Source organism: Gallinula chloropus, assembly GCF_964237585.1.
Source record: "Gallinula chloropus genome assembly, chromosome: 22".
Taxonomy (NCBI): domain Eukaryota; kingdom Metazoa; phylum Chordata; class Aves; order Gruiformes; family Rallidae; genus Gallinula; species Gallinula chloropus.
Genome location: NC_140107.1, coordinates 9,344,358 through 9,367,801, shown reverse-complemented (window position 1 = coordinate 9,367,801; position 23,444 = coordinate 9,344,358). Strand labels below are relative to the sequence as shown.

Here is a 23,444-nt window from a genome sequence, read left to right as displayed (position 1 = left end):
CTTTATTACTACAGAATATCCAAAACAACAAAACCAACAACACAGTTACAAAAGGAGTTCACGGAGAAATGTGAAGCAGCCTGTGTTTGAAATGCTCTGTGTCACCGTGCTGAGTCCAGTATAAAATAATGCACATTTATAACATATATAAAATACAAAAGGAACAATACATTGGAAATGTATAAACAGGGGCTATGGAGGCCTTCGTGGTATTTACAGTCAGAGATGTGGCAGGGTGGGGGCACAGGAGCAGTGTCCCTTCAGCGGTGGGTACTGGATGCACGTGTGAGCGTCTCTGGGGCAGAGAGAAGCTCGGGGCTGGGCTCAGCCCCCCGGAAATGGCTTGAAGGTCCCGGTCGGTTGGGTTGGGAGGAGCCCAAAGCCCGGGGTCGGATCGTTCCCAGGCCAAGGCCCTGAGCGAGCAGGGGCAGTCCCCTAGCTAGCGTGGCTTTGTGTTCCCAGCTGTGAAACAGAAGGTCAGGCCCATCGCCAGGAGGGAATAAAATAAAATAAAATAAAAAATAATAATAATAATACACTCAACAGAGAGAAGCTCCATGTTCACACCGATGACAGATCTTCCAAGCAGTGTCCGGCCCCGCGAGGCCGAGGCCTCCCAGAGGCAGCGTCTTCAAGTAAAGGCGACGGGTTGAGGCATTAGGCTGAGCTCTGTTGGGTCAAACTTGCCGGCTTTGAGAGAAGTCCCAGTAAGTGCTGCCTGTGGCCCTTTATAGCTCCTTGAGGATGATCTGGAACTTGTCCTCTGCTTCCACCATGTCCAGGAGAAAGGCCATGTGGTTGCTGTAGTGCTGGATGATGTTGTTGTCCATGTTCACCAGGATCCTACAGGAGAGGAAGAATGGCTGGGTCAGGTGCAGCACGTGGAAAGGTTTGTGGAGGGGTCAGGAGGGATGGACGTTGCCAACCCTCAGGGTCCCCAGCCATGGACTGGGAAGAACATCACTGCCAAAGCCTCTCTGAAACGTCTCCACACAAAATGCCCATTCACAGTTGCCTTTACTGTCCTGTTATTGACCAGGGGTTCCATCCAAAGAGAGGAGAAAGAGCGGTGCTGCCCCTCCACTCCCCTCACCAGGAAGCCACAGACCCCATGAGGTCTCCCCTGAGCCTCCTCTCCTCCAGGCTGAGCAACCCCAGGGCCTTCAGCCTGCCCTGAGAAGCATCCCCCCTGCCCAGGCTGGTGGCTCAGTGCCCCGATACGCCACCAGGAAACGTCCTGCTGAGCTTTTCGCAACTCTGCCCTCGACATGCCCAGGCCCAGCGTTTGCTACGCAGGCAAATTCATCTGGATTACAGCAGGGTGTGAATTCAGAGCAGAACTGCTCACTCCTTACTCCTGGCCCCGGTGCTTGTAGGGGCTCATTATTCTGAACAAGCTGAGGCTGCTTTGGGAGCAGATGGGAGCGGTTTGGAATAGGATTCCCTCCTTCCAGCCAGGACAACCTCCCGTGCAGACGAGCCCCGAGCGACGCCTGCGAGGCCTTTCTGCAAGGAACACACACGAGCAGGCTGAGCGTCTGCAGCCAGCTGGGCCAGCCAGTGGCACATCCCACCCTGTGCTCAGGGGCACAACTCCAGCCCTGCTACAGATCACACAGCTTCGCTGGCCTGGCATCAACTACACAGGGATGTGGGGAGAAGGAAACGTTTCACCAGCTGAGGTAAAGCCCAGGCTGCAGCTCTGTGCCAGGCCAGAGCCCTCGGTACTGCAGGGCAGCAGCAGGGCAGCTCTGCAGCACCCCACTGCGCTCCGTAAATCAGAGGTGAAATTTGTAACTGTTTGGAGGAAACAAAGAGAACAAATTATCTTTCTCTGCAGAAAGCACATCCCCTCCAGGTTCCTGCTGGGGTCATTAATGGGGCAACAGCATTAATTGTGCAACGCTCTGCAAGCCAAGATTAAAAAACAAGAAGAAGAAGAAACGGCTGAGCCTCTGAGGAACCTGAGGGCTCAACCAGCACACGCGGGGCCCTGCAGCTCCCCCCGGCAGCCAGCGCCTTGGGGGTCAGCGCAGCCACACCGGCTCCCAGCGACCGCCGTGCCTGGCTGATCAGAGAGTGCTCACAGCCCTGGCTCAGCGTGCCCAGGCTTTGGGGGTGAGGGTGGGAGCTCTGCCCCGTGTCTGATGTGTTTTGGTGGGAGCTTCAGCGCAGGGCTCAGCACCGTGCTGCCCCTCAGCACAGCACAGAACCCTTTACCAACAGGCCCTGAGCTCTGCCGCGGCACAGCAGGGGAAGCGTGTCCCACCCAGCACAGGAGGAGGCTGAGACAGGGGTCTGGCTGCATCCAGGGGTCTTCCTGGTGACTCTTAACTGGCACGGCTGCATCACACCTCCTGGCACCGGACAGGAGCGGTGCCGGGGCTGAGGGGGACAAGGAGTCCCCAGCCCCAAGCCTGGGAGGCAGTGCAGGCACCCAGGGGTGTGCTGTGACAAAAGCCCTGCAACAGAGCTGCTCCTCCAGCGGCCTCTGGCTACGTCAGCACAGGAAGCCACAGGTCACCTGTGCCTCTCGCTACCGCGCTGCCATCTGATTTCTCAACCACAGCAGATCCAGGGGAGTGTTGATTAGGAACCCAAGCCCTGCATTGTTTTTCCAGACCAAACCTCACCAAGATACGAAATCCCTTATTACTGCTCTTGAGTCACCCCGAGACGAAGTTCAGGCGAGTGAGCTCATCGCACCGCGGGGCGCGTGGCCCCGACAGTGGGTCCTCGCCCGCTGCGAATCCAGGTAGCACCGCTGAGCCTCACTAGCTCACCCCAGATGAAGATCTGACCCTCAAGCTGTAATTACCAAGAGAGGATTGTTTAGGGTGGGGCAACAGGCTAAAATTATTCAAAGGAAAATTAAATCTGAGGGCAGAGGAAACAGAGCCTGGCCATGGTGCCCAGAGAAACCCTTCTTTGTGCCCCCCCTTGGGCAGGGAGGTTCAGCATCGGGCCCGTCCAGCTTCCCTTAAGCCAGGTGTCAGCTTGATTTGTTGTTTGATTTCCAGGCGTTGCCTTTTCTTTTCATTAGATCCCTCTTTGCTCCTCCGTTTGGGGGAAGAGCCGGAAAGGACACCTGCCTGTTCTCCCTCCCCATCATTATCAAACAACATTCGCTCTTATCAGATCAAGTCATGAACAAAACCAAAGCAAAACAAAGTTCAGGTGGCCTCTCCCCTCCAGCAGTGGCATTTCCTGGTCCACCTGCGGACTCATCAGCGCCTGGGTCTCTCTTGCCCGCAGATGCTCAGCTGGCTCAGAGGAGCTGCTGCCCGGGGACGGTCTGATGACCTGTGATGGCCACAGCACAAGCCACCACTCAGCTGCCACACCTGAGTCCTGGCTCAGTCCTGGAGCTGTAGAAATAAACTGACACCCTCCCCCTGTCCTTCACAGTTGTTCTTGGAGAGCAGACCTGAGGCACTCTGCCCGAAGGGGTCCGGGACAGCCCCTCTCCTGGGGCTGCCAGTGCTGCTCGTTTTCTCTGTGGAGAAAATGTCCATTGCTGGGGCAAGGGGATGAGCAGCATCTGGGAGCACTGAGGGCCCTGAGCTCAGCAACAGGCAGAAGAGCCCCCTGACAAATTCAGATACCTCCCTATGGCCCACCCATCACCTTAGAACTAGGACCTCATCTAAAACCCCTCCTATGTGGGGAAAGGGTGCTCAGTTGTGGATTCAGAAGTGAGGGGGTTGTACCAGCTTCCCAGTTCAGCGACCCCACATCACAGCATGAAGGAGACACCACTGTCTCTCCCCTTCCAAGCTGCACTCCAGCTCTGCTCCCCTTGAAGCAAGGCAAAGGCCCATGGGGATCAAGTTTTGGTGACACCAATGAGTTGGAAGGTTCCATCCAAGGAGCTTTGGGACCCTCTCAGCTCAGTCACCAGAAAGCAAATGCAGGAGCAGAGCTTGGGCTGCCCCTCAGCTCCTGTGCTGTGCTGTGCAGAGGAGCTCTGGGGTCTGTGCTCCTGAGAACAGCCGGGCTGCGTAACGCGGACCTGGCACCAGCCCTTCCGCCCGTCTCTGCCCGCGCTGCAGCGCTGGACCAGGGCCAGGATCAGCAGAGAGTTCACGTCCCGGCAGCCGCTGCTGCTCCAAACCGATGGCTTCTCGCTCGCTCTGCAGGCAGGGCTCTGGCTTCAGGGAGTTTATGAGTTGTGGCCTTGCTGTCAGCTGAAGGGAGGACTCGCTGCCAGAGATGGGACAACCCAGAGCGAGCCCTTCAGTCCAGGAAACGTTTCTGAAAGAGGCACTGGGCTCCCCCCCAAGACCACCACCCTCCTGGGAAAGCAGCTGGTCCTCAGCCCACTCCCCCCCGGCCATGAGGGAGATGCACACGGATCAGCCACTAAGAAACACGACGTTGCAGTCACCTGAGGGGCCATTCCACCTTCCCTGCAAACCTCAGCCCCCACCCCTGCAGAGCGACACTGTGTCCCACAGCCCCTGAGCATCACAAGGGGACCTGCACTTCCACACAGGGCTGGCCAGCAGCCCTGACCCACCACCTCCCGAAGCCAGCGGGAGGTTTCTCCCGTTGACCCCAGGTCTGGGGATGGAGTGGCAAAGTGGGGAGCAGACCCTCCCCTTTCAGACCTCCCCTCTTCTCCACCTGGGCTGCCCGTGCCCCAGTTCAGCCAGCACAGTCTCTTTCTGAGCCAGGGACGTTCAGGCCCTTGGTTTGGAGACACAAACATTTCCACCTCTGCGATGGCAGCACGATAAGTTCTCTACAACCTCAGGCTTTCAGACTGAGACACAAAGGATCACCCATTAAACTACCCAAACAATTCCTCCTTCACCCAACTCCCTTTCCTTGGGATACTTTACACTCCAAACAAATATACCAGCAAGCTTTATCCCAAATCTTTAAAGCCCAGGAAGATCCAAGTTTTATATGCTCCACATAGCAGACTCCCGTGGCTTTCCTTTTTATTATCTCATTAAAATGCTGTTCCAGCCTATGGCAGGGTACCAGAGAGCATGGGGGGTTTAGGGGCCCAGCACAAAACCAGATGAGAGATTAGCTTACCCTCTTTTGCACTTTTTGTAGACTTTATAAATGTTTTCTTCAGGAAGGCCGTATTTTTCTGAGATCTGTGAGAGGAAACACAGCAATTCTTGGTGCTTGTAAAAGGAAATTCCAATGATAAACCACCAAAGAGAACACTGAGCTGGGGGGATGCAGCAGAGGATCCCCCCTCCCTTTTACCCAAGAAGAAAGAGCCAGAGCAAGGATGTGAACAGGATGATGTGAACGTGTCTCTCTGGCAGTGGGCGGATGGGCCTGGCCTTGGTTTCTCTGTCTGAGGGCTCCTGCCAGGGCAGGAATCTTGGGGAACAAGCTGCTTCCCTCTCATTCCCTGGCCTGTTTGGGGCTTGATGCTTCAACCCAGCAGGCACAGAGCATCGAGCTTCTCCTTCGCCGGTGCACCCAGAGGTGAGAGGAACCACACAGAGGTTTGTGTCTGCTGGGGAGCAGCTTTTGCTCAGGTTTTAGCTGACCTGTGAGGTTTTCCAGAGCTCTCCTAGGCAAGCACCATGGTTATGGTACTGGGGTGACAGGGATGTAGTTGTTGCACAAGCATTTTCTGGAGGGGGTTTTGACCTCTTTGGGGGAGGGGGAAGATGGCAAAGAATCCTCTGTGCTGGTATGTGTCAAACTCTCTACTTTTAAAAGTTTGTAAAACCAACAGAGCTTAAAGCTCAGCCATAAAGGCACCCCAAATCTGGGAGGGTTATTGTTTGTGTCCTTCCCAGGAATCTCCCAAGAGAGGTGGGTTATCAGAGGTGCTGCTGATAATCATCACAGAAATATGTCTGTGTGCTCCTCAAACACAGGGAATTCCAGCACAAGGCCAGAACTGGTTTCAGATTGCACATCTCCAGCCTTGGGAATGGAAAGGGTGTTTTACAATGGAAAATGTGAATGTCTTGTCACAAGAGGAGACTTATATTATGATCTGAACAAAACACTTTGCCATAAGGTGTGTTCTTCCTGCTGCAGCACTAACACCCCCCAGCTCATGCCAGGAGCTGCGGGCAGAAGTCACCTGCTGCTCACAACTTTCCACTTCCAAGAGAAAGCAGACAGGAGAGCTGAGCAGCCTCACACCCACCCTCTGAACACACCAAGTCCTTTTATCTGCAGTTTGTTCATGAGCCACAGATCTTTTAGAAGACTTACAGCTGTTCTCAGGCCCTGGAGATCTGGTGTCTTCAACATGAGAGCATCAAACACTTCCTCTGACTCCCTCCTCACGTACAACAAGACTGGAAGAGAGAAAGCACAGCCCTGAATCAGGGCTCCTTAGGGCACGTCCCCACGGCCTCACCGAACTCAAATGAGACACGATGTTCACGAGGAGTCCCCATCCCATGAGTTACCTCTCTGAGGATCTTCTTCCTTGGTTTGCTTTGGAGGGATGGGGTCGAACTCCTCTGTGAAGGAGGCACCGCTGCGCTTCAGGGGCAGCCTGAGGAGAGGAACACAAGGGGCTCAAGAGGACAGAACAGCAGCAGTCCACAAAGCAACTGACTGAACTACCAGTTACCCCTACAGACCTCCAGCAATTAACTATTGGTTCTGTAATTACAGCACCAGAGTCCAGACTTCCTGCCTAACGCTCCCAGAGACATCAGGGAGTGTGGGGAGTGGCTTTGGTACCACATCATAAACAAAAGCCTTCTGGTCCTTCATGCCATTGTCTCTCTGCTGGTATCACGAGACAGCGGCGTGAGCCCGGGGTTGAAGCTGGTTCTTCCCACTCCTGACATGTTACAAGGGTGATTTCTGCTTCACCACAGTTCATTTTGCAGCAGGATCTGCCTCTGGCTACCCACCCCCTTCAGCAGCAGCTCTGGGCGCTTCCACTCCCCTCTTCCCATCACTGTCTCAGAAGAACCAGAGGACAGTCATGGACCAGGAGCAGCTTGCTTGCAGGGCAAGAAACGTGTCTGTGCTCCTGCAGCCCTTGAGTCCATCCCAGGCCAAAGTCTACCACGTATTTTGACCCTCAAGGGCACCAGGGAGGCACTGTGCTGTGTCACTTTGCACCTCCAGCTTGTGGGTATCACACAACCAGGAGAGACCCGAAGAAACAGAGCAGCTGATGGGTGGGGAGCACCAACCACCACGTCCTTACCTGTTTGCAGAGCTGGGAACAGCAGGAGGGAGCACCTGGAAATGGAAAAGAAACATGGAGCTTTTAGTTTGCACAGAATCACCCTGTGCCACTGAAGCTGGGGGCACATTTTAAACACCATTTCCCCTCTCCTGGTTCCTACACAATTAAACCCAGACACCTGTATGTGTTTCTTAAATGAACCCATCTGGATTCTCCTCCTCTGCCCACAAGAGACCTGAACACAGAGACCCAAAAGCAGGTCAAATCTAATAACCTGCTTGGGGTCACAGACCGAGTCTCTCAGTGGGTTCTCTGGTTGCAAACCAGGTTCTTCTAGCCCCTGGTTTTGGTGCTGAGGCCTCAGTAGAGCAGCCACTGCAGCACGATGCTACAGGATTGTCACAGGTGGCTTTTCCCCTGCTCTTGACAAACTGGGACCTTGTTCCTTGGGGAATACTGATGAGCTTTGATGGATGCTGGGTCTGGGTTTTCTCAGGCTCAAGGGGGCAGAGAAGGGCAGAGGACAAGTGAGAGATGTCCCCCTCCATGGGACTGACACGATAGCATTGTCCTACAGTTTATTTTTCTGCTGATATTTTTGCTGCCATTCCAGTTCTCTGTGGAAGCTGCAGATGACACCCATGAACCACAGGAATATCTGGCTGGAAGGAACCTGGAGAGGTTATCTTGCCCATCACTGTTGCATGACGATCTGGGCCACTCCTGAGAGCATCTTCAAGTTCCCCACATTTCCACAGAAGTGTGGTTTGGGTTTTGGTGTTTTTACACAACACAAGTCATGTCTGGGGGCTGGATCAGTTTGGAAATGATGGGGGTGACAGATGAGGGCAAGAGGTTGGTTGTTTTTCGAAGGGACTTACCGTGCCACACCTCTGCAGGTTTGAAAAATGGACGTTGGGGATAAACAGGACTGGCTGGGTTTCCAGGTCAGTCTCCGGCCTCAGGAACGTGATTTCATTCCCTCTGAAGCCAGAGAGCAAACAGCCTTTCAGACCTACAGATGGAAAGTCCAGTTCATCTCAGTTCAGACAGCATTTTAACAGGCAGCCACATGCAGAGAGGGAAAAGCACCTGCCCACGGTCTCCCAAGAGAAAAATCAGAAGAAAGAGGGGACCCTGCAGAACCAGCTCTTCAGGGCATGGCCACGCTGTCCCCAGCAGGGACTCTGCCTGCCAGACCCCCCAGTTCAGGGAGGCTGGTTACTATTAACCAAGGGCTTTGAGGATCTTGCGAGGACACCAGGCAAAGACCTGACCGAGGAGCTGCTTGTGAATGGTGCTGCTTTCATCAGGGTTGGAAACACCCAGGGCCAGATCTTGTGGAAGCTGAGGGACAAGCCTGGCTTCCAACATGCTTTGCATGAGGTACCAAACAGCAGCACTGACCATTGTTGTTGGAGTCCAGGCACTTCCCTTTCCTTCTGAACTGTTTCCTTTCGTCATCCCGCATTTTCCTCTCTGCTCCCTGGGGAAGGGAAGGCAAAAGTTACATCACTGACAGTTGTGACATTGGGAAGAGAGGGTTTACTGGCCATCTCTGGGAGGTAAGCACATTGAGGCAGAGGCAGCCTTCTTCTAAAATGTTCCTCTCAGAACCCTTCTACAGGCCATCCAGAACTTGCTGATATTTATTCATTAAAAACCAAAATTTCCTTTTAAAAATGAAAAATGCTGACAAGAGCAGCTGTGAGAATGTGTTCCATGGGGGGACATTGGAGATTCTCAACTCTTCTATTTAAAAACTCATCAAAAATAGAATTCATTGTGAGGCACAATCCTGCTGGGGGGAACTTGCCAACGACCCCATTCTACAAAGGTCTCAGCAGGGCAGACGCATCCTGCTGCCCGGCCTCCCTCACCATCCCTATCCTCAGCCCTGACCCCTGGGCTCCTCTAAACTCTCCCAGTCTGTTTTCTCTCTTGGAGTCAGTGGCCACCAGTGTCAAATTCCTCCTGGACAAGCTGGTGGAAAAGCACTTGTACCTTATCACAGAATATCTTGATCTGGCAGACGGCGCGGTGCACCAGCTGGCTGGTTCCGGTGCCGCAGTCGTAGGTGTCTATCTGGAGGTTGAGTGGGACACCTTTCACTCCCTTCTGAGAGGAGAAATCAGTGCTCAGGCAATTCACCCCAATAAATACCTGCAAAACAGGAGCAGCGATCGGCACAGCTCGTGGTGCTGAAAGCATCATTCTCAGACAGCAGTGGGAGCAGGGGGGAGGAACAAAAGCAGGTGCTGAGACACCCTTCAAGCACCCAGCCTCAGCCAAGGATGTGAGCTGTTGGTTTCCCCCCCTTCAAGAGCAATCACCAGTCCTTCCCAGCCACAGCCTGCCTCACACCCACTGCAGCTCCCTGTCTCTCCACTCCCACAGCTCAGGCAAGTGTCAGACCAAGCAGACCAAGGGATGTTCTTGCTATTTCTGACCCCTCACTTGACCGAGGGACCCTCAGACAGCAGTGCCCTGGAGGAATGGGGGGGGCATTACAAATCCTTGTAAAGAAATACTCATCAGGCACTGCCCTCCTTTATCACTAGGATGGTGTTGCCTCCAGAAGAAACCTCGCAAGAAAAGCTGAGCACAAATCTAATCTACACTCTATCTCCAGATTGCAAACTCATTTGTGTGACCTTGAAATTTCCCCTGGACTCTGGGGACAGGTTTGCAGCTGGAGAAGCTCCCACAGCTCCCTGAGCAGGGCTCTGGCTGAGGGGTTCAGCCCTGAAACCTCACGTCAGACCTACTCAGTACCTATACATAGAAAAGAAAACCACTTCAATGTGGCGTGAAGTTTAACAGCAAGAAGAGAAGTAACAGGTGCTCCAGACAGCACAAATACCTGACCCCTCCTGCTCCCAGCTCTCTGAAGTCTCACCTTTACCTGCCCCCAGCCAGCACAAGGACAGAGTTTCTGCTAAGAGTTAAATCCAGTTCTGCTGAGGTGCCCCCAAGGGCTTGCCACATACCTGACATATTTCCATTTCTCACAACTTTGCCTTGAAGACATTTGTTAACCTCTTGGGTTGTAAAAGACCAAGGTCGCCTTTGGGCTAAAAGAAGGCCTTATTGGGATCCCAAAGCAAACCTGAGCTTTCCCAGGCTCTTTGGAGAGATGGGCTATTTATGCTGCTCTTTTATTTCCTTTGCTACTTCATCTTTTGCCATACCTTCCTCAGTCCCCAGACTGGATACAAAGTGTTAAGCAGAGATTGAGGAGATGCAGAAGAGGCATCAGAGCTAGAAAGATGTCAATAAAAGCTTTACAGATTTTAAGGTCAGAAGGGATCTTGTGACCTGCCTGGCTCCCTTCCACATCACACAAGCCACAGAGGGGTGGTCAGTCATTTCTGCATTGAAATGCTGTCTTGAAAGGAGGGTCTTTGTTCTCTAAGCTGTGGTTTATTTAAATAGGCTTCACCTACATGTGAGTAGAGCCCTGATCCAGGCTGCCTGCTGCAAAAGGCTTTCTTCAGCTATCCATCAGCACTAACAAAACATCTCTGAGCCAGTCTCAGGCCTACCCAGAGTGTTTATTAGCTAATGGCAATGCTTAAACACACAGAGAGGCACGGCGTCCTTCCTCACTGTCCTGGCAGACAAAACACTACCTGGGCCCACTGGAACGGAGTTGTTTGGATTCAGAACTCTCCCTGTGCCTCAGCTGCAGAGCAGGGAAGGCAGCCTGGGCTGCCAGAAAGGAGGCTGCAGGTCTGCTGTGGTTTGAGGCTGCCCATAGCCCTTCCACAGGCAGTGTGTACCTTTGCTTCCTCGTGGATGTTCCACACGAAGGACAGCGCGTTGTAGGCCAGCTCCTCGATGTTCTGCACGGTGTTGAAGTTCTCTTTGCAGTCAGCTGAAATGCAGAGGAGCAGCAGTTTATAGTCTGGCTGCAAAACTGGTCACATTCCCCAGGTTTCCACTCCCCCAAAGCTGCCTCTCACTGACTAAAAGCAGCCTTTAACATGACAGAAGCCATCCTTGGTACCACTGGACAGGCCATGGGGACAGGCTGGAGATGACTGTGGATGTTGCTGTGGGAGCAGGGACGTTATGCAAAGTCAGTGCAGATCACCTCTGCATTCACAGGGTGTCCTGCCCCTGAGCTGCAGGGTGCCCAGCGAGGTGCTCAGCTGCACGGACAGGATCTCTGCCTGGCCCAGTGTCACACACTGTGAAGCCAGGGTGGTGGCAGTGGGGAAGGACAAGTGGTACCACAGCCTTTTCCAGCTCAGGTGCCCAGACTCCAGGAGGCCACAGGTCACACCTATAAGAGCCACAATAATGTAGCAGTTTGTGTCTCTGATGGAGGCTCTGATTTGATGCACCCTGGGCTCCTGGCACATGTCCCTACACTTGCCAAACACCATCTTAAAGCCCCAAGAGCCAGCAAGGATCTGAAGCCAGCAAGCAGATCGGCCTGCTCATCCCCACTCATCCCCAGGCCAGATCCTGGAGCCCAGCTGTGGTGCTGTGTGGGGATGGCACCAACTCCACCCAGCCATGGCCATCAGACAGCCCTGCTCATACCGACATCGATGACTCTCTGCTTGGCCGTCGGCTGGCGGGAATGCCAGTGCTTCCAGAACTTGAGCTGCTCCGTGGGGATCTTTTCATTGTCAAAAACAATCATCACAACACTCTGAAACACAGTGAAGATGTCCCATGTCAGTGTCCACAGCAGCACAGGAGGCTGGGACAGCCCAAATGGTCATTTTCTAGACCTTCTTAGTTTCAGGAATCCTGTAGGTCCTGAGATGCCCATAGTCTAAGCCCTAAGTACCACTCAGGATTGGAGAACCAGGTTTCTTTGTTGGGAATTCAAGCTCAGCTCAGTCTCAGGGTGGCTCAACACATCCCAGCAGCAAGGCAGGGAACCTCCCTCCGGCTCAGAGGTCTTCCCACCAGAACCACCAGCCAGTCCCCAGCTAGGGAGGCTTTTGTGCATCCCTGACCTTACTGTGAAAGGTTCCAGCTGCCAGGTAACATGAAGGCTGTTGCTGTGCATCAGAGGATTAGCTTGCTATGATTGAATCCATCCCATTCATTGCTTTAAGCCAACATGAGCCACAAAGCCATTACTCTTCAAGTTCAGCTCTGTTCTCAGGCCAGTACAATTGCTGGATGTCTGATTACAGCGTGTGTCAGCACAATTGTCAGCTTGTCTCTTACCTTCACTTTATTTGAGGACAAGTGTAAACATTTGCTGTCTCCAGCCGTCCGCAGCGTGATGGGGTAGAACTGTCCTTTGTTGAGGTAGGCCATGGGAGAGTCCCCAGATTTGATGTGAATGGCTTTGGGTGACCCCAGCGTGTATTCAAAGTCACTTGCATGGAACAAAGAGAGAATGACGAATAAGCACACGCTGCTGTCTCACCCCCAAAGCAAAACAAGGAGATCTGAAGGTCTCCATCCACGCTGGACACACAGGAGCCTCTGCCCAGCTCCCCATCTCACACACCCCACCTCCCAGCACAGCACATAGTGACCCTCCCCAACACCCTGGGGAGCAGCAGTTCTCATGTATCCTCATTTTACCCTTTGGTTTTGACTTAGAAAAACATTGCTGTAACCAGTATTTTTCTGTGGATGGCTACAGAACTGTTGCACAATCAAAAGCTCAAACCAAACAGAAACAGGTACCTGTGACACGACTTTTAAAACATCCTAAACTCAGATTCCTGTCCCTAAATTCACACCCATAAATGGCTGACCCAGGAAAACCATGTCCTCATGGGTCCTGCAGACACAGGAGGATGTGCAGGACACTGACATCTGCTTGTTTATCCAGGTGCTTGAAAATGGACTTAAAATGTGTCTGGTGTGCAGCAACTTTAGTCTCCACAGAAAGGATCTGTAGTGGTGCACAGGGAGGTGCCACTGTTGACAAGCACTTTTAAAAGCAGACCCCAAACTTCAAGCCCTGCTTGAAGGGCATCCACCAGCACCTACAAGCATTCAAACCACAAGGCACAGCTCAAGCTGTTTTCTTCTGCAAGGAGTCTCTGTGAGCCACAAGCCTTCACATAGACCCTCAGAGTGCCCTGCAGTTAAGATCATCATGGTCCTATATAGTCACCAACCCATGTCTTCTTCCTGCTCCACCTCCCCTGTGATGCCTGGGCTTGGCAACTCCTCTTATCTAGAGCCAGGAGAGCCAGAGAACTTCAGCACACAAATAAACAGCGAACAGAAAGTGCTTGCTCACCAACAGGAGCTGCTGTCTGTGTGAAAAGCCCCACGTCTGACAGCTGAGTCACCGAGTCAGGAGACTCAGGAGCCAAATAAAAAGTGTTACCTGCTCAGGTCTGATGTGGTACCTAGAGCAGGAGAGCTCTGCCTGAGAGAGGGGTGGAAAGGAGGAAGAAATCTCTCCCATGTTTTAGAAATGAGATGCAGTGACGCCTTCTAACATCAAGGTTGACCAACAGCACTAAACCCAAGGTGAGAACCTAAACCTTAGACTAGGAGGAGGCTGCTCATCACCTTCATCCAGCACCATCATCCTTCTCTCTGTCACTGAGCCCATTCCAAGGAGCTTGTGGAAAGGTGGTGCAGCCACCTGGATCTATCTGCAGCATGGGAATGAAGCAGCACTCCCTGGGAAGGGGATGTTGTGTACAGCAAATGCTCCTGGGAGAGACCTCAGTGCCACATCTGCTCTCATGTCTCATCAAGGTGCTGATGAGACATGACCAGTGGAAGCAGTGGCCACTGGATTTACACCAGCTTGCCCACCAGAATATAGTCACACACCTCTAAAGCTAAAAACACAAACTGTCACAGCTCTCTGTCTAGTAACTTGACTTTAAGATGGGTTTGACTCCTTTGCAGAGAAACATTTCACACCCTAATCCCTGCTTCCCAGTGCAAACACTAAAACTCCTCCCTGCTTTGCATCTAAAAGCTCATGGAACAGCAACTTGCTTCTCAGACACCAGGGAGACACAAGGTGACCCTGCAAAAGCACGAGAGGGACGCGTTTGCAATGGGCATTGCCAAGCCTGGCACTGGGGAGAGGAAAGGGATGCAGCCTGCCCAGGAAAGGGACCCAGCCAAGTGGACCCCAGAGACCAGGGATTGGCAGTTACCTCTTAACACCGTCCGCAGCGTAACTCTCGGGGCAAGGTGGCTCTGGCTGGGGTTTGAGGATGTCACTGAAGAGCAGCGACTGCAGAGAAGTGGAAACAAAACAGTTCAGAAGTAGAATCTTGCATTGCTCTGTCCACACACCTTCTCCCAGACATTGCAACAGAGGCCACAGAGGAAACACGGACCCTCATTCGCCTTCTCATGTCCAAAACCACTGCAACCCCCCACCCCAACAGTTCAATGGGAATGGCATCCAGCTCTAATGCAAAAGCAAAGCTCCCACTGGCTCCAGCATGAGCAGACCCCAACTAGAGGCAGCCTCACGCAGCACCCCCAGGCTGCACCACCGGCGTGCGACCCAGCACCGGCTCTGACCTCCTGGGGATCCTCTTTGAAAGTGCTGTCTGGCTGCCACCGCTGCTGTGGTGGGGCTACGGGCAGGCTCTCGAAGAGCGAGTTCAAGGAGCTGTTGTCATACACATCCCCTGGGGGGACCATGAAGTTCTCTGGGGTGGTGTCCAGCTTGCTAGTGCCTGGTGGAAGCATGGCTGGCTTGTGAGCAGCAGGGACGCCTTCAAGACTTAAGCCGTTCTTCTTCTGTGGCTCACAGTATTCCTGGGTCATGGAAACGTTTTCAGACAAGAGCTTCATGAGATGGGCTGAGCCATCAAAGGATGCGATCTCTGGGTCGTACTCCATTCCGTGGCAGTGCCTGGTGAAGAAAGGGTCCTGTCTCAAACCACAGCAGAGGGTGGACAACCCCAGCAAGCTGTCACAGCAAGAAGCAAGTGTCTTGATGTGCTGCTGGAAGCAAACTGCAGAGTCTGGCTGCCAGGTGACCCTGAGTCAGCTGTGTACAGCTCCTGCTTGACAGGGGAGATCCAACAGGCCGTGGATGATCTCCACACACGCCTCCCCGTGCAATCAGCAAGAGCCAGAGGTGCTCAGCAGATAAGGGATGATCAGAAAATATGCTTTAGACACAGTTTGGGGCTGCAGATCAGGGCCCTACATCCACTATTTCTTTCTTTAGGCTGCTAAACACTCAGAGCAGCAGGGACTGTAAGAAAGACAACTGCTATGTGCTCTTTCCATCTTGGTCTTTTTAAGGGTCATTGACACTGAAAGCTGATTTTTTAATTTTTTAATATTTTTTTAAAAGGAAAGCTGATTCTTTTACAAATTCCCAAACTCTGGAAGGTTAGGAAGCAAGACTCCCAGAGAAGAGGAGATCAGTGAAAAACTGGCAGGGCTGCAGGGCTGGAAGTGAGATGTCTGTCCCAGAGTTCAGAGCACTTCAGAGCAGAAAAGGCTCTAAGAGCTCTCAAGAGATAAGGCCAGGAACAAAAAGGCACTCCATCCCTTTGTGCAGTATCCCAAGAATCAGTCCCTTCTGTGGCAGTGACTCTGCAGCCCCAGCTGAGCTGGGAAAAGGTGGCTTACTGTCCCTGTTACCATGCTCAGAAAACAAACCAACCCCCACATTAGCAACCTGCACACCTCTTGGCAGCAGGAGCTACCCCCAAGGGAAGTAAGGCTGAAGGAATAGCTCCCACCCACTCTGCTCTGAGAGCTTCACCTTCAGGTATGTGCTGAAATTTCCATAGTTGATAAAGAACATATCCCTGTCCAGGATGCAGGGGCCTTTCAGAGAGAGGAAAGCAGCTTAACTCAGCTCTCTTACGAAGAGGGAACGAAGATCGTTCCAGAGACTTATCCTGTCAAGTTAAAAACAGACAACCAGAAAAGGTTGCCAAAGTACACAGCATCCAGGAAGGGGAACTGAACTCATAGTGGCAAATGAGCCATTAATTTAATAGTTAATTATCTGAAAACCTCAGAGGACAAATGGGAGTCACTGGAAGAGAATCCTGGGAGACTGGAAGCAAGTGGAACAGAAATCCTTATCAGCCTAATGAATAGAAGAAGACTTGGTCATTCCCTTCTTGCTGCCAATGCCTGAGCCCTTTCCCCTTTCCAAATGCCACAAAGTGGGAAATAAAGGCAAATTCTTCAGCTGCTGCAAATCAGTGCAACTCCTCTGAACACAGCCAGACAGATCCTCAGTTGTGTAAATGGGTGTAGCTCCATTTATACCTGCTTGGGATCTGGCCTAAAGAATTTTAATATATGTCTCAGGGTTAATAACCTCCACTGTTGTTAGTAATAACACTGTGCTTTGATGTCTATTTTATGCAAGCTAAGAGACCCATCATGCATGCAAGCAGCTGCAGGAGAATGAGACAGCCACAGAGAGCAAAAGATGAAGCTAACCTCTTTCCTAGTTCGTTGCGTCCCATCATACCAGACGGAAGAATCCTCTTCTCCTTCGGGACCTAGAACAAGGCACGCAGGGAGTTTGTTTATTGGTAGATTTTATTAAGGGGAAACTGAGGCAAAACAAGCCTTGTCTGTGTAGGAAGTGAAATCCCATCGAGAAATCACTGGCTGAATAATAAACATCAGGTGAGGACATGGGCTGTCCTGCTGGGTCTGCCGTGGATTCCCAACCTTGGGCAAGCTGCATCATTCTGTTCTGGGAAGTATTTTAAAAGCACCCAAGTGAATGAGAGCATCAGGCCTGTTGGTTTCAACTGGGGCTAAATCATATCCACCTTTCATGAATCCCCACCCTACAGCAACACTAGAAATGTACAGATCCTAGGGTCTGCAAGGCACCTAGCTATCCCAGCCCCAGGTCTCTCAAAGCATTCCTGTTCCTTATTTGAAGCTGCTGGGTAAAAAATCCCACCAGGCTGAGATTCAAAACACCCAGGTTCACTTTTCCACCCGTTCTGGGTTCCCTTTACAGTATACTGGTGTTTTGGGACTCAGTCTACCACCTGTGCACTGAGGATAACAGCGGCACTCTATGCCTGGGAGCGTTACAAGGCTCACTGCATAAACACCATGAAGAGCTCAGGACACGGGGACCCTCCTAATCCCCTCCTCAGGTGGCCGAGCACATATTTTACCTTCACACTTCTCTTTTGGAACAAACTCCCCCAAGACACCCAGCCCCAAGGGAACGTACCATGTAGTAGTCATAGAGCAGGCTCAGGGCAGCCACGCTGTCGTCATCCCCGTTCACCCGCATCATAGCTTTGGTGGCTGCTGTCAAGGGGTTCTCCAGGTAGGTTTTCCAGGCTTCATCTTCACTGGTGTAGGGGAATTTCTGGAAGTTCATGGTGTCATTCTTCATCAGACGCACAGATCTAAAGCTGAGCCAGACAGAGGAGAGGGAATGAAGGGTACCAATTTTCCACACCACCCAGCTGAACATGGGAAGGGCTTCCCAAAGGCACTGCTGCAACGGAGGAGGACAGCTTGGAGCAGGACAGCTTGGAGCAGGACAGCTTGGAGCAGGACAGCTTTCCTGGCCCGTAACTCCCAGAGACTTTGGGATTACCAATTCTTCTGCCTGCAGCCATGTACAAAATTTAGGCCAGAGTCTCTCCGGCGGGGCCGTGCAGAGAGGCAGCTGTTCCTCTGCTTCCCTCCTCCTGCCCCAGGGATGCAAATCACCACAGCATCATCTCAACTGCTCCTTCCTCAGCCTCCCAGCCAGCCACATCACGCACCAGCAAGGTGGGGTGTTGGTCAGGAACTTGAATGCAACATGATCAGGAGACTCTGCAAAATGTTTCCTTGAATTTGGGGCCACGTCAGAGCAATCACTCAGTGTTCAGGGAACTTGACCCATCCAAACCAACCAACCCCCTCGGTCATTTTTCTTGACTGTAGATGATGGGTTTTAAATTGAGTTCCAATCTATAATCTATAATCCATAAGGTGGGTTTTTTTCAATCATCTGTATATGATTTTATTTAGAAGGAGACAGGCAGATCACAACATCCTCCCTTCCACTAAAAAATTCCTGACAAAGGTGAGGCTCGTGGGACTACGTGAGCTGAGAAGCAACACACCAAAATAATACCCTGCCTGTCCTTACTTCGGGCACTTTCTCCAGGTCTCTCCATCTGACATTAATAAACTGTCAGACACTTAATTACCCAAACATTGGTCATCTTTCCTTTTCCTCCAGCAAATCCTACTGGCAGCCAGCACAGAAGCACCTTCACGCATTCCCTGGGTCACATCCTTCAGCCACGTGTATATGCTGTCACCACAACAGCCTATTCAGCACAAAAATCCAAGCTTTGTGGACTAAAAAATTACTTTCTCATCAAAATGAAAACTTCCTGGAAGGACAGACTGGGTTTTTTATTAGTGGAAGAAGTTTAAACACATATAAGAAAAAAATGTTGCTTTGAATCTCCAAAGCTGCCAGGAGCAGAACTTCTTCAATTGCTGATTATTTTATGGAGGCAAAATAAATCTACAGGAATTCAGGTAACGACTGCTGCATTTTAATGACATTTTATAAGGAATACATTGTTTCCATTAAGCTACTCTCCATCTGTTTATACTAAGTCCTGGGCTAGACTTTTAAGTGAATCTGAGAGAACAGTAATTCCTCTTGAAAGGAATCTGGCACCTCTGAAACTCCCCAACTATTGCTAACCACGCCAGATACTGCCAGCCTGTTTGGTGTGAGCTGCCCACGCTGACAGGGTGAAAAACCAGGTGCTCAGCAGATGCTCCTGGGCTGGAAAGGGGAAAGGCGTGGAGGTGGGCCTTGGATGGGGTAGAAGATGCTGGTCCATCCTCCCTGGCAGCTCCTCTGAGATGACTTCACTCCCTCACCAATCTCTCACACTGCCACATCTCCAGCTGGGAATACACTCTGCATGGAGAGGTGTGGGGATGCTCCTGGATCAAACTGAGAGCAATCCTTAGCTGAGCAGAGTGACAAGCCACCCAACAGCACACAGCATCTCCCCGAGCAGCACAAGGGCTGTTCTGGCCCTGACACCTTTTTGTCAGAGAGTTTGTCGTTTCCACACAGCACCCTTCACATCGGAGCCGTGCACGGCAGAGCAGCTGGTAACAGATCTGCCAATGGCCCAAGACAGCCAGTTCCCACTGGTTTCCACGCTCAAGAGGCAGCGGGCACCTGAGCCCAGGTTGGTACAGAGAGCGGCTGCTTCCACCGTGCGGTTCTGGGCACCACCAGCTCCCATCACAAGCTGCTGGGAGGAAGATGCCGAGGCTGCTCCTCTTCTCCCTCGCACGCCGGGATGATGCACGAGCACCAGTTTCACCCTCTCATGAAACCTCCAGCAGGTGTTTTGGGAGTTTCGTTGTCTTTAGCGTTTCTCACGCAGCCCTCCCGCCCCGTCAGTGCCGCTGTCTCCCAGGCGAGCAATCGGCATGACTCAGATTTCTCTGCTGTCGACTCGGCGATGGGCTGTTCAGTCCTGTCTGGGCAGGAATCCTCACCCGCTCTCAATCCGATTTTCTCAAGGAAGAATAGGCATCAACAGACCTCACTCTCAGGGTGAAACTCAGCTCCTCTCACTTGTAATCAACATAGATAAACACACCGCAGGTAAGATGTAGCAACAAAGTGTTCAGGAGCTTAAAACAGCACAGATATGACCAGGAAAAACGCTGTGGAGCTTTATTCTCCCTCGCCCTGGCCCTGAGCTGGAGCACTCCTGGTTGTGTGACTGCTCTGCCTCCCTGCCTGGTCACTTTGTACAGCCACTGCATCAGCCACTGCTGATGGCTTAGCATTTTATCACCTGCTCCACACTGTGGGGGCAGAGGGCAGATGGAAGGGTGGGCTTGGGATCTCCACCACTCGTAGCTCTGCCCAGTTTATGGAGAAGACAAGTGCCCCAGGAGCCTGCATCTCATGTTCATCTGTGGCTCCCTGCTTTGCTGAGCAGCTCTGGCTGTGCAGACATCATGGCCTCAGCTCTGCCTGCTCTGCACCTCTGCCAGGAGAAGCTGTCCTGGCACAACGGAAGCCTGCCTTACCCTGGGAGAGCTAAAATATGGCACGTGTTGCCTTATGGTATGGCTGTTACAAAGCAGCAAGCTCCAGCAGAAAGGAGGGAGCAGAAGATCAGCACAGCAGCATTTTAGGCTCCTCCACCCAGACCTGTTGGTGGGTTCAGTCAGGACCCTCTAGTGTTTAGAAACCACCAAGTCCTTCAAGGCCGGTGAGCTGAGAGCACAGGGACATGGCAGCTCCTCCTGTGCACTGATTCACCCAGCTGGGGACTCACACGAAGGTGACATGAGGGGGTTGCACATTTACACCATCTCGTTTGTCTTCCTGAGTTCACATGATCCCCAGGAGTCACCGAAGTAAATGTGAGTGGAGCCACGTGCATCGCTGCAGGCAGCACCCTGCAGCTAGGACAGCTCTGCAGATCAGACAGAGTGCAGACTCCATCCCCCCTCACCCTTCCAGAGCCTGGCCCTGCTCTGACCCTACCCCAGAAGGTCAGCAGGGCTACCCAGTATCTGAAGAAAGGGGGATCTGAGGAGACAAGCAGGTATGATGACACGTTTAGAGGCACCTTTTTGACACCAGATGCATTGGAGCTGACGCAGTACAGCACAACCCTCAGGCCAGGCTGCTCCTGCGGCCTACTGCCAACGCAGCATCAGCAACCCGCGTGGAGGAGACCGGCAGGAAAGAGCCATCCAAATCCAGCTCCAAACACACCTGAACTTTACTTTCGTTGCTCCCTGCGATGCCCTTTCCACGTGGCCGTGGCGTGTTTGCCCACTGCAAACTGTCTGCTCTCTGTTTGGCAAAACAAACTTTGCTTTGACACCAGGACGGGCTGGCGAAACACAAACACGTGGGCCTCACCCCGCTGCGGCAGCGCCCGATTTCGGGAAGGGAGCAGACTCGCTTGTTTCCAAACAGTTGAGAATTCAACACAAGGTGATACCAGCCCCCTTCCCCCACTCCATCCCACCCAGTCTGTGTTTCCCCTCTTTATCTGCCAGGTCTCCTCCAAGAGCAGCCTCCTGATGATGAATAAACACTCAGGGCTACTCTGCAAAGAGGAACATGTCCAAAGGGTCTATGTGGGGGATCAGCCAAGCAGGAAAGAAACACTAATATTCCTTTAGCCTTTTGGTGGGTTTCAGCAGGCGGCTTTGCCGGCCGTTAGGCTTTGGCTTTGTGTTGTTCATCTTTGTTCTCTCCCCTATAACCTATAAAGGCTCCAACCTAAATATCAGCCATGCCAGATGGGGATGGCTGCAAGAAACATCACATTGTCAAAGGAGCAGAGAATCCATGGCAACCAGCGGCAGGAATTCAAAGCCACGGAATAAAGACCCCAGCCCACAGGACTGCATCGATATCCTGGGGAATCGTGGGGTTTGTTGGCTCTGGTTTTGCACCTTGCACTCACCTCCCTGTTGAAATAACCCCAACAGTTGCCCAAGAGCCTCTGCTCAGCAGCATGGGGAAGGGATCACACCGGTCCAGGGAGCGGGCCCGATGAGGAGCAGCGTTTACCATGACTGCTTTCTGTGGGTTGACATTTTAGCTTGTAAACCAGGCCCCCTGCCAAGGAAAGAAGCACATCCCACAAAGTGACCTCATTACTAAATCCAAACTCCTCAGCTAAATTCTGGTTTCACCCTATCTTTGCAAGCTTAATAAATTAAGCACAAGGATGATGTGGCAGCACAGCCATGGGTAAGCATACTGCCACAGGCCCAGACACAAACCCCGGCAGAGGGAGAACCAGGAACAAACCCAACAACCAAAAAAGCAAAAAGAACATGCCAAACACAGGGACTCGGGATGAAACACGCTGCCTGCATGCCAAGCACAACACAGTGTCGATACACAGGCGTCAAAGGAGACCACTAATCTCGCGGACCCTGACCTGCACCGGCAGCCGGACTGGAATATTTTCTCTGGCAGCCAGATAACAACGTGGCCTCTGTCACTGGATTTCTTCAGGGGCATTTCAGCTGCACCACCAGCCTCGGGGCAGCGCAGTATGTTAACTCTGCACGACAGGCAGATGTTTCCCAGCCATCCCTCAGCTCTGTTTCACCCATAAAGACGGCACACGAGCCTCTCTTCTTCCAGGAAGCACGTGTGAGACGCTAACCCCATGGCACTCTGCCAGGACCCTGTGAGATGCACACAGCAGGCCATGACCGGCGGTTAGTAAGTGCTGAGCATCCCTGGGATGGAAAGAAAAGGGGCCATTAGGAGCATCTTTGAGAAATCGCTCCTGTTTCCTGAAAGGAGCTGAGAGCCCTCAGCACTGCCACATGCCAGCAGTGCTCAGCACCACCCAGGATGAGGGGTTAGCCCTGCAGCCAGCTGTACAGCAGGAAAGGTGTGGTACGTCCCTGCTGGTGGGATGGAGGAGGGTGGGGACCGGGGTGTTGTGCTGACACTCAGGGAGATGGGACGCTGCTGAGGACTTGAACTGAATCCCCCACCCCAACTCTCCTGCTGAGCTGAAACCAGTTGGAACAGTTTGCAGGCTGCATCGCTGGATCCAAAGCCTTGTGGAGCCAGACAGATCTTCCAGGGATGGGTGGGACCTGGGTAATATACAGGGACTTGCCTCTCTGTAGACCCTCTAACAGCTCTCTGGGACCCACACCCCAAGATCTGAGCTCAGCATTCTTCCCTTCTTACACCAAGCCTTACTCCCCATTTTTCAAGCTATTTATCGTCACAGGAGGAGACACTGAGGCACAGGCATTGCCATTCAAATGACTTATCCAAGGCTGCTCAGTGGAGATGAGAGAACAGACTCAGACCTGAAGCTCTACTCTAAACCTCTCCAGCATTGGCCTGGTTCCTGCCTTTCTAGCCTGAAGGGCTCCACCAGCCCATTCAGTGCTGAGTGATGTTTGGGGGACACCGGCTGGTATTGTGTTTTACCTGATAACATCACCCTTGAGGTATCCACCCACACAATCACATTTCACAAACCATTGGGATTCGCGTTTTAGGTCCTCCCCTGCCTAACAAAACAAATTACAGCACAGAATTAGTTTGCAGTTCAGGAATTAGGGTTGATTTTTTCCCAGAAGCCGTTTATGGTGTCGGATGCTCCAGTTTCGAGGTGTCCTGTGTTTCAGGGTGATCTGCCACCAAAGGGAGGGCACAAAACCCAGGCCCTGAACAATATCTCTTGAGCATCTGTTACCACCTGACACCTCTGAACTCTTGGTCTGAACTCCACTCTCCATTTCCATTGCAGACAGATAAAGACACCTTCCGTATACGCGTATGCATGAAGACAAGCCTTCACCTAACACGTAACGCACGCACACTGAA

General features: G+C 52.3%; 1 protein-coding gene across 1 annotated transcript; it reads right to left on the bottom strand.

Annotated features, from left to right (window-relative positions):
* Positions 1 to 728: 728 nt before the first annotated feature.
* GRHL3 (grainyhead like transcription factor 3) lies at positions 729 to 17,369 on the bottom strand (the record flags this gene model as incomplete). Its single annotated transcript, XM_084274231.1, has 15 exons — positions 17,289 to 17,369; positions 16,529 to 16,590; positions 14,630 to 14,966; positions 14,254 to 14,333; positions 12,335 to 12,488; positions 11,693 to 11,804; positions 10,924 to 11,018; positions 9,146 to 9,304; positions 8,549 to 8,627; positions 8,023 to 8,156; positions 7,160 to 7,194; positions 6,402 to 6,490; positions 6,202 to 6,287; positions 5,047 to 5,111; positions 729 to 843 (listed from the first exon to the last, which is right to left on the bottom strand). The coding sequence occupies exons 1-15, from the start codon at positions 17,352 to 17,354 to the stop codon at positions 729 to 731; spliced, it is 1,668 nt and encodes a 555-aa protein (XP_084130357.1). The 5' UTR covers positions 17,355 to 17,369.
* Between the last annotated feature and the right edge of the window lie 6,075 nt (positions 17,370 to 23,444).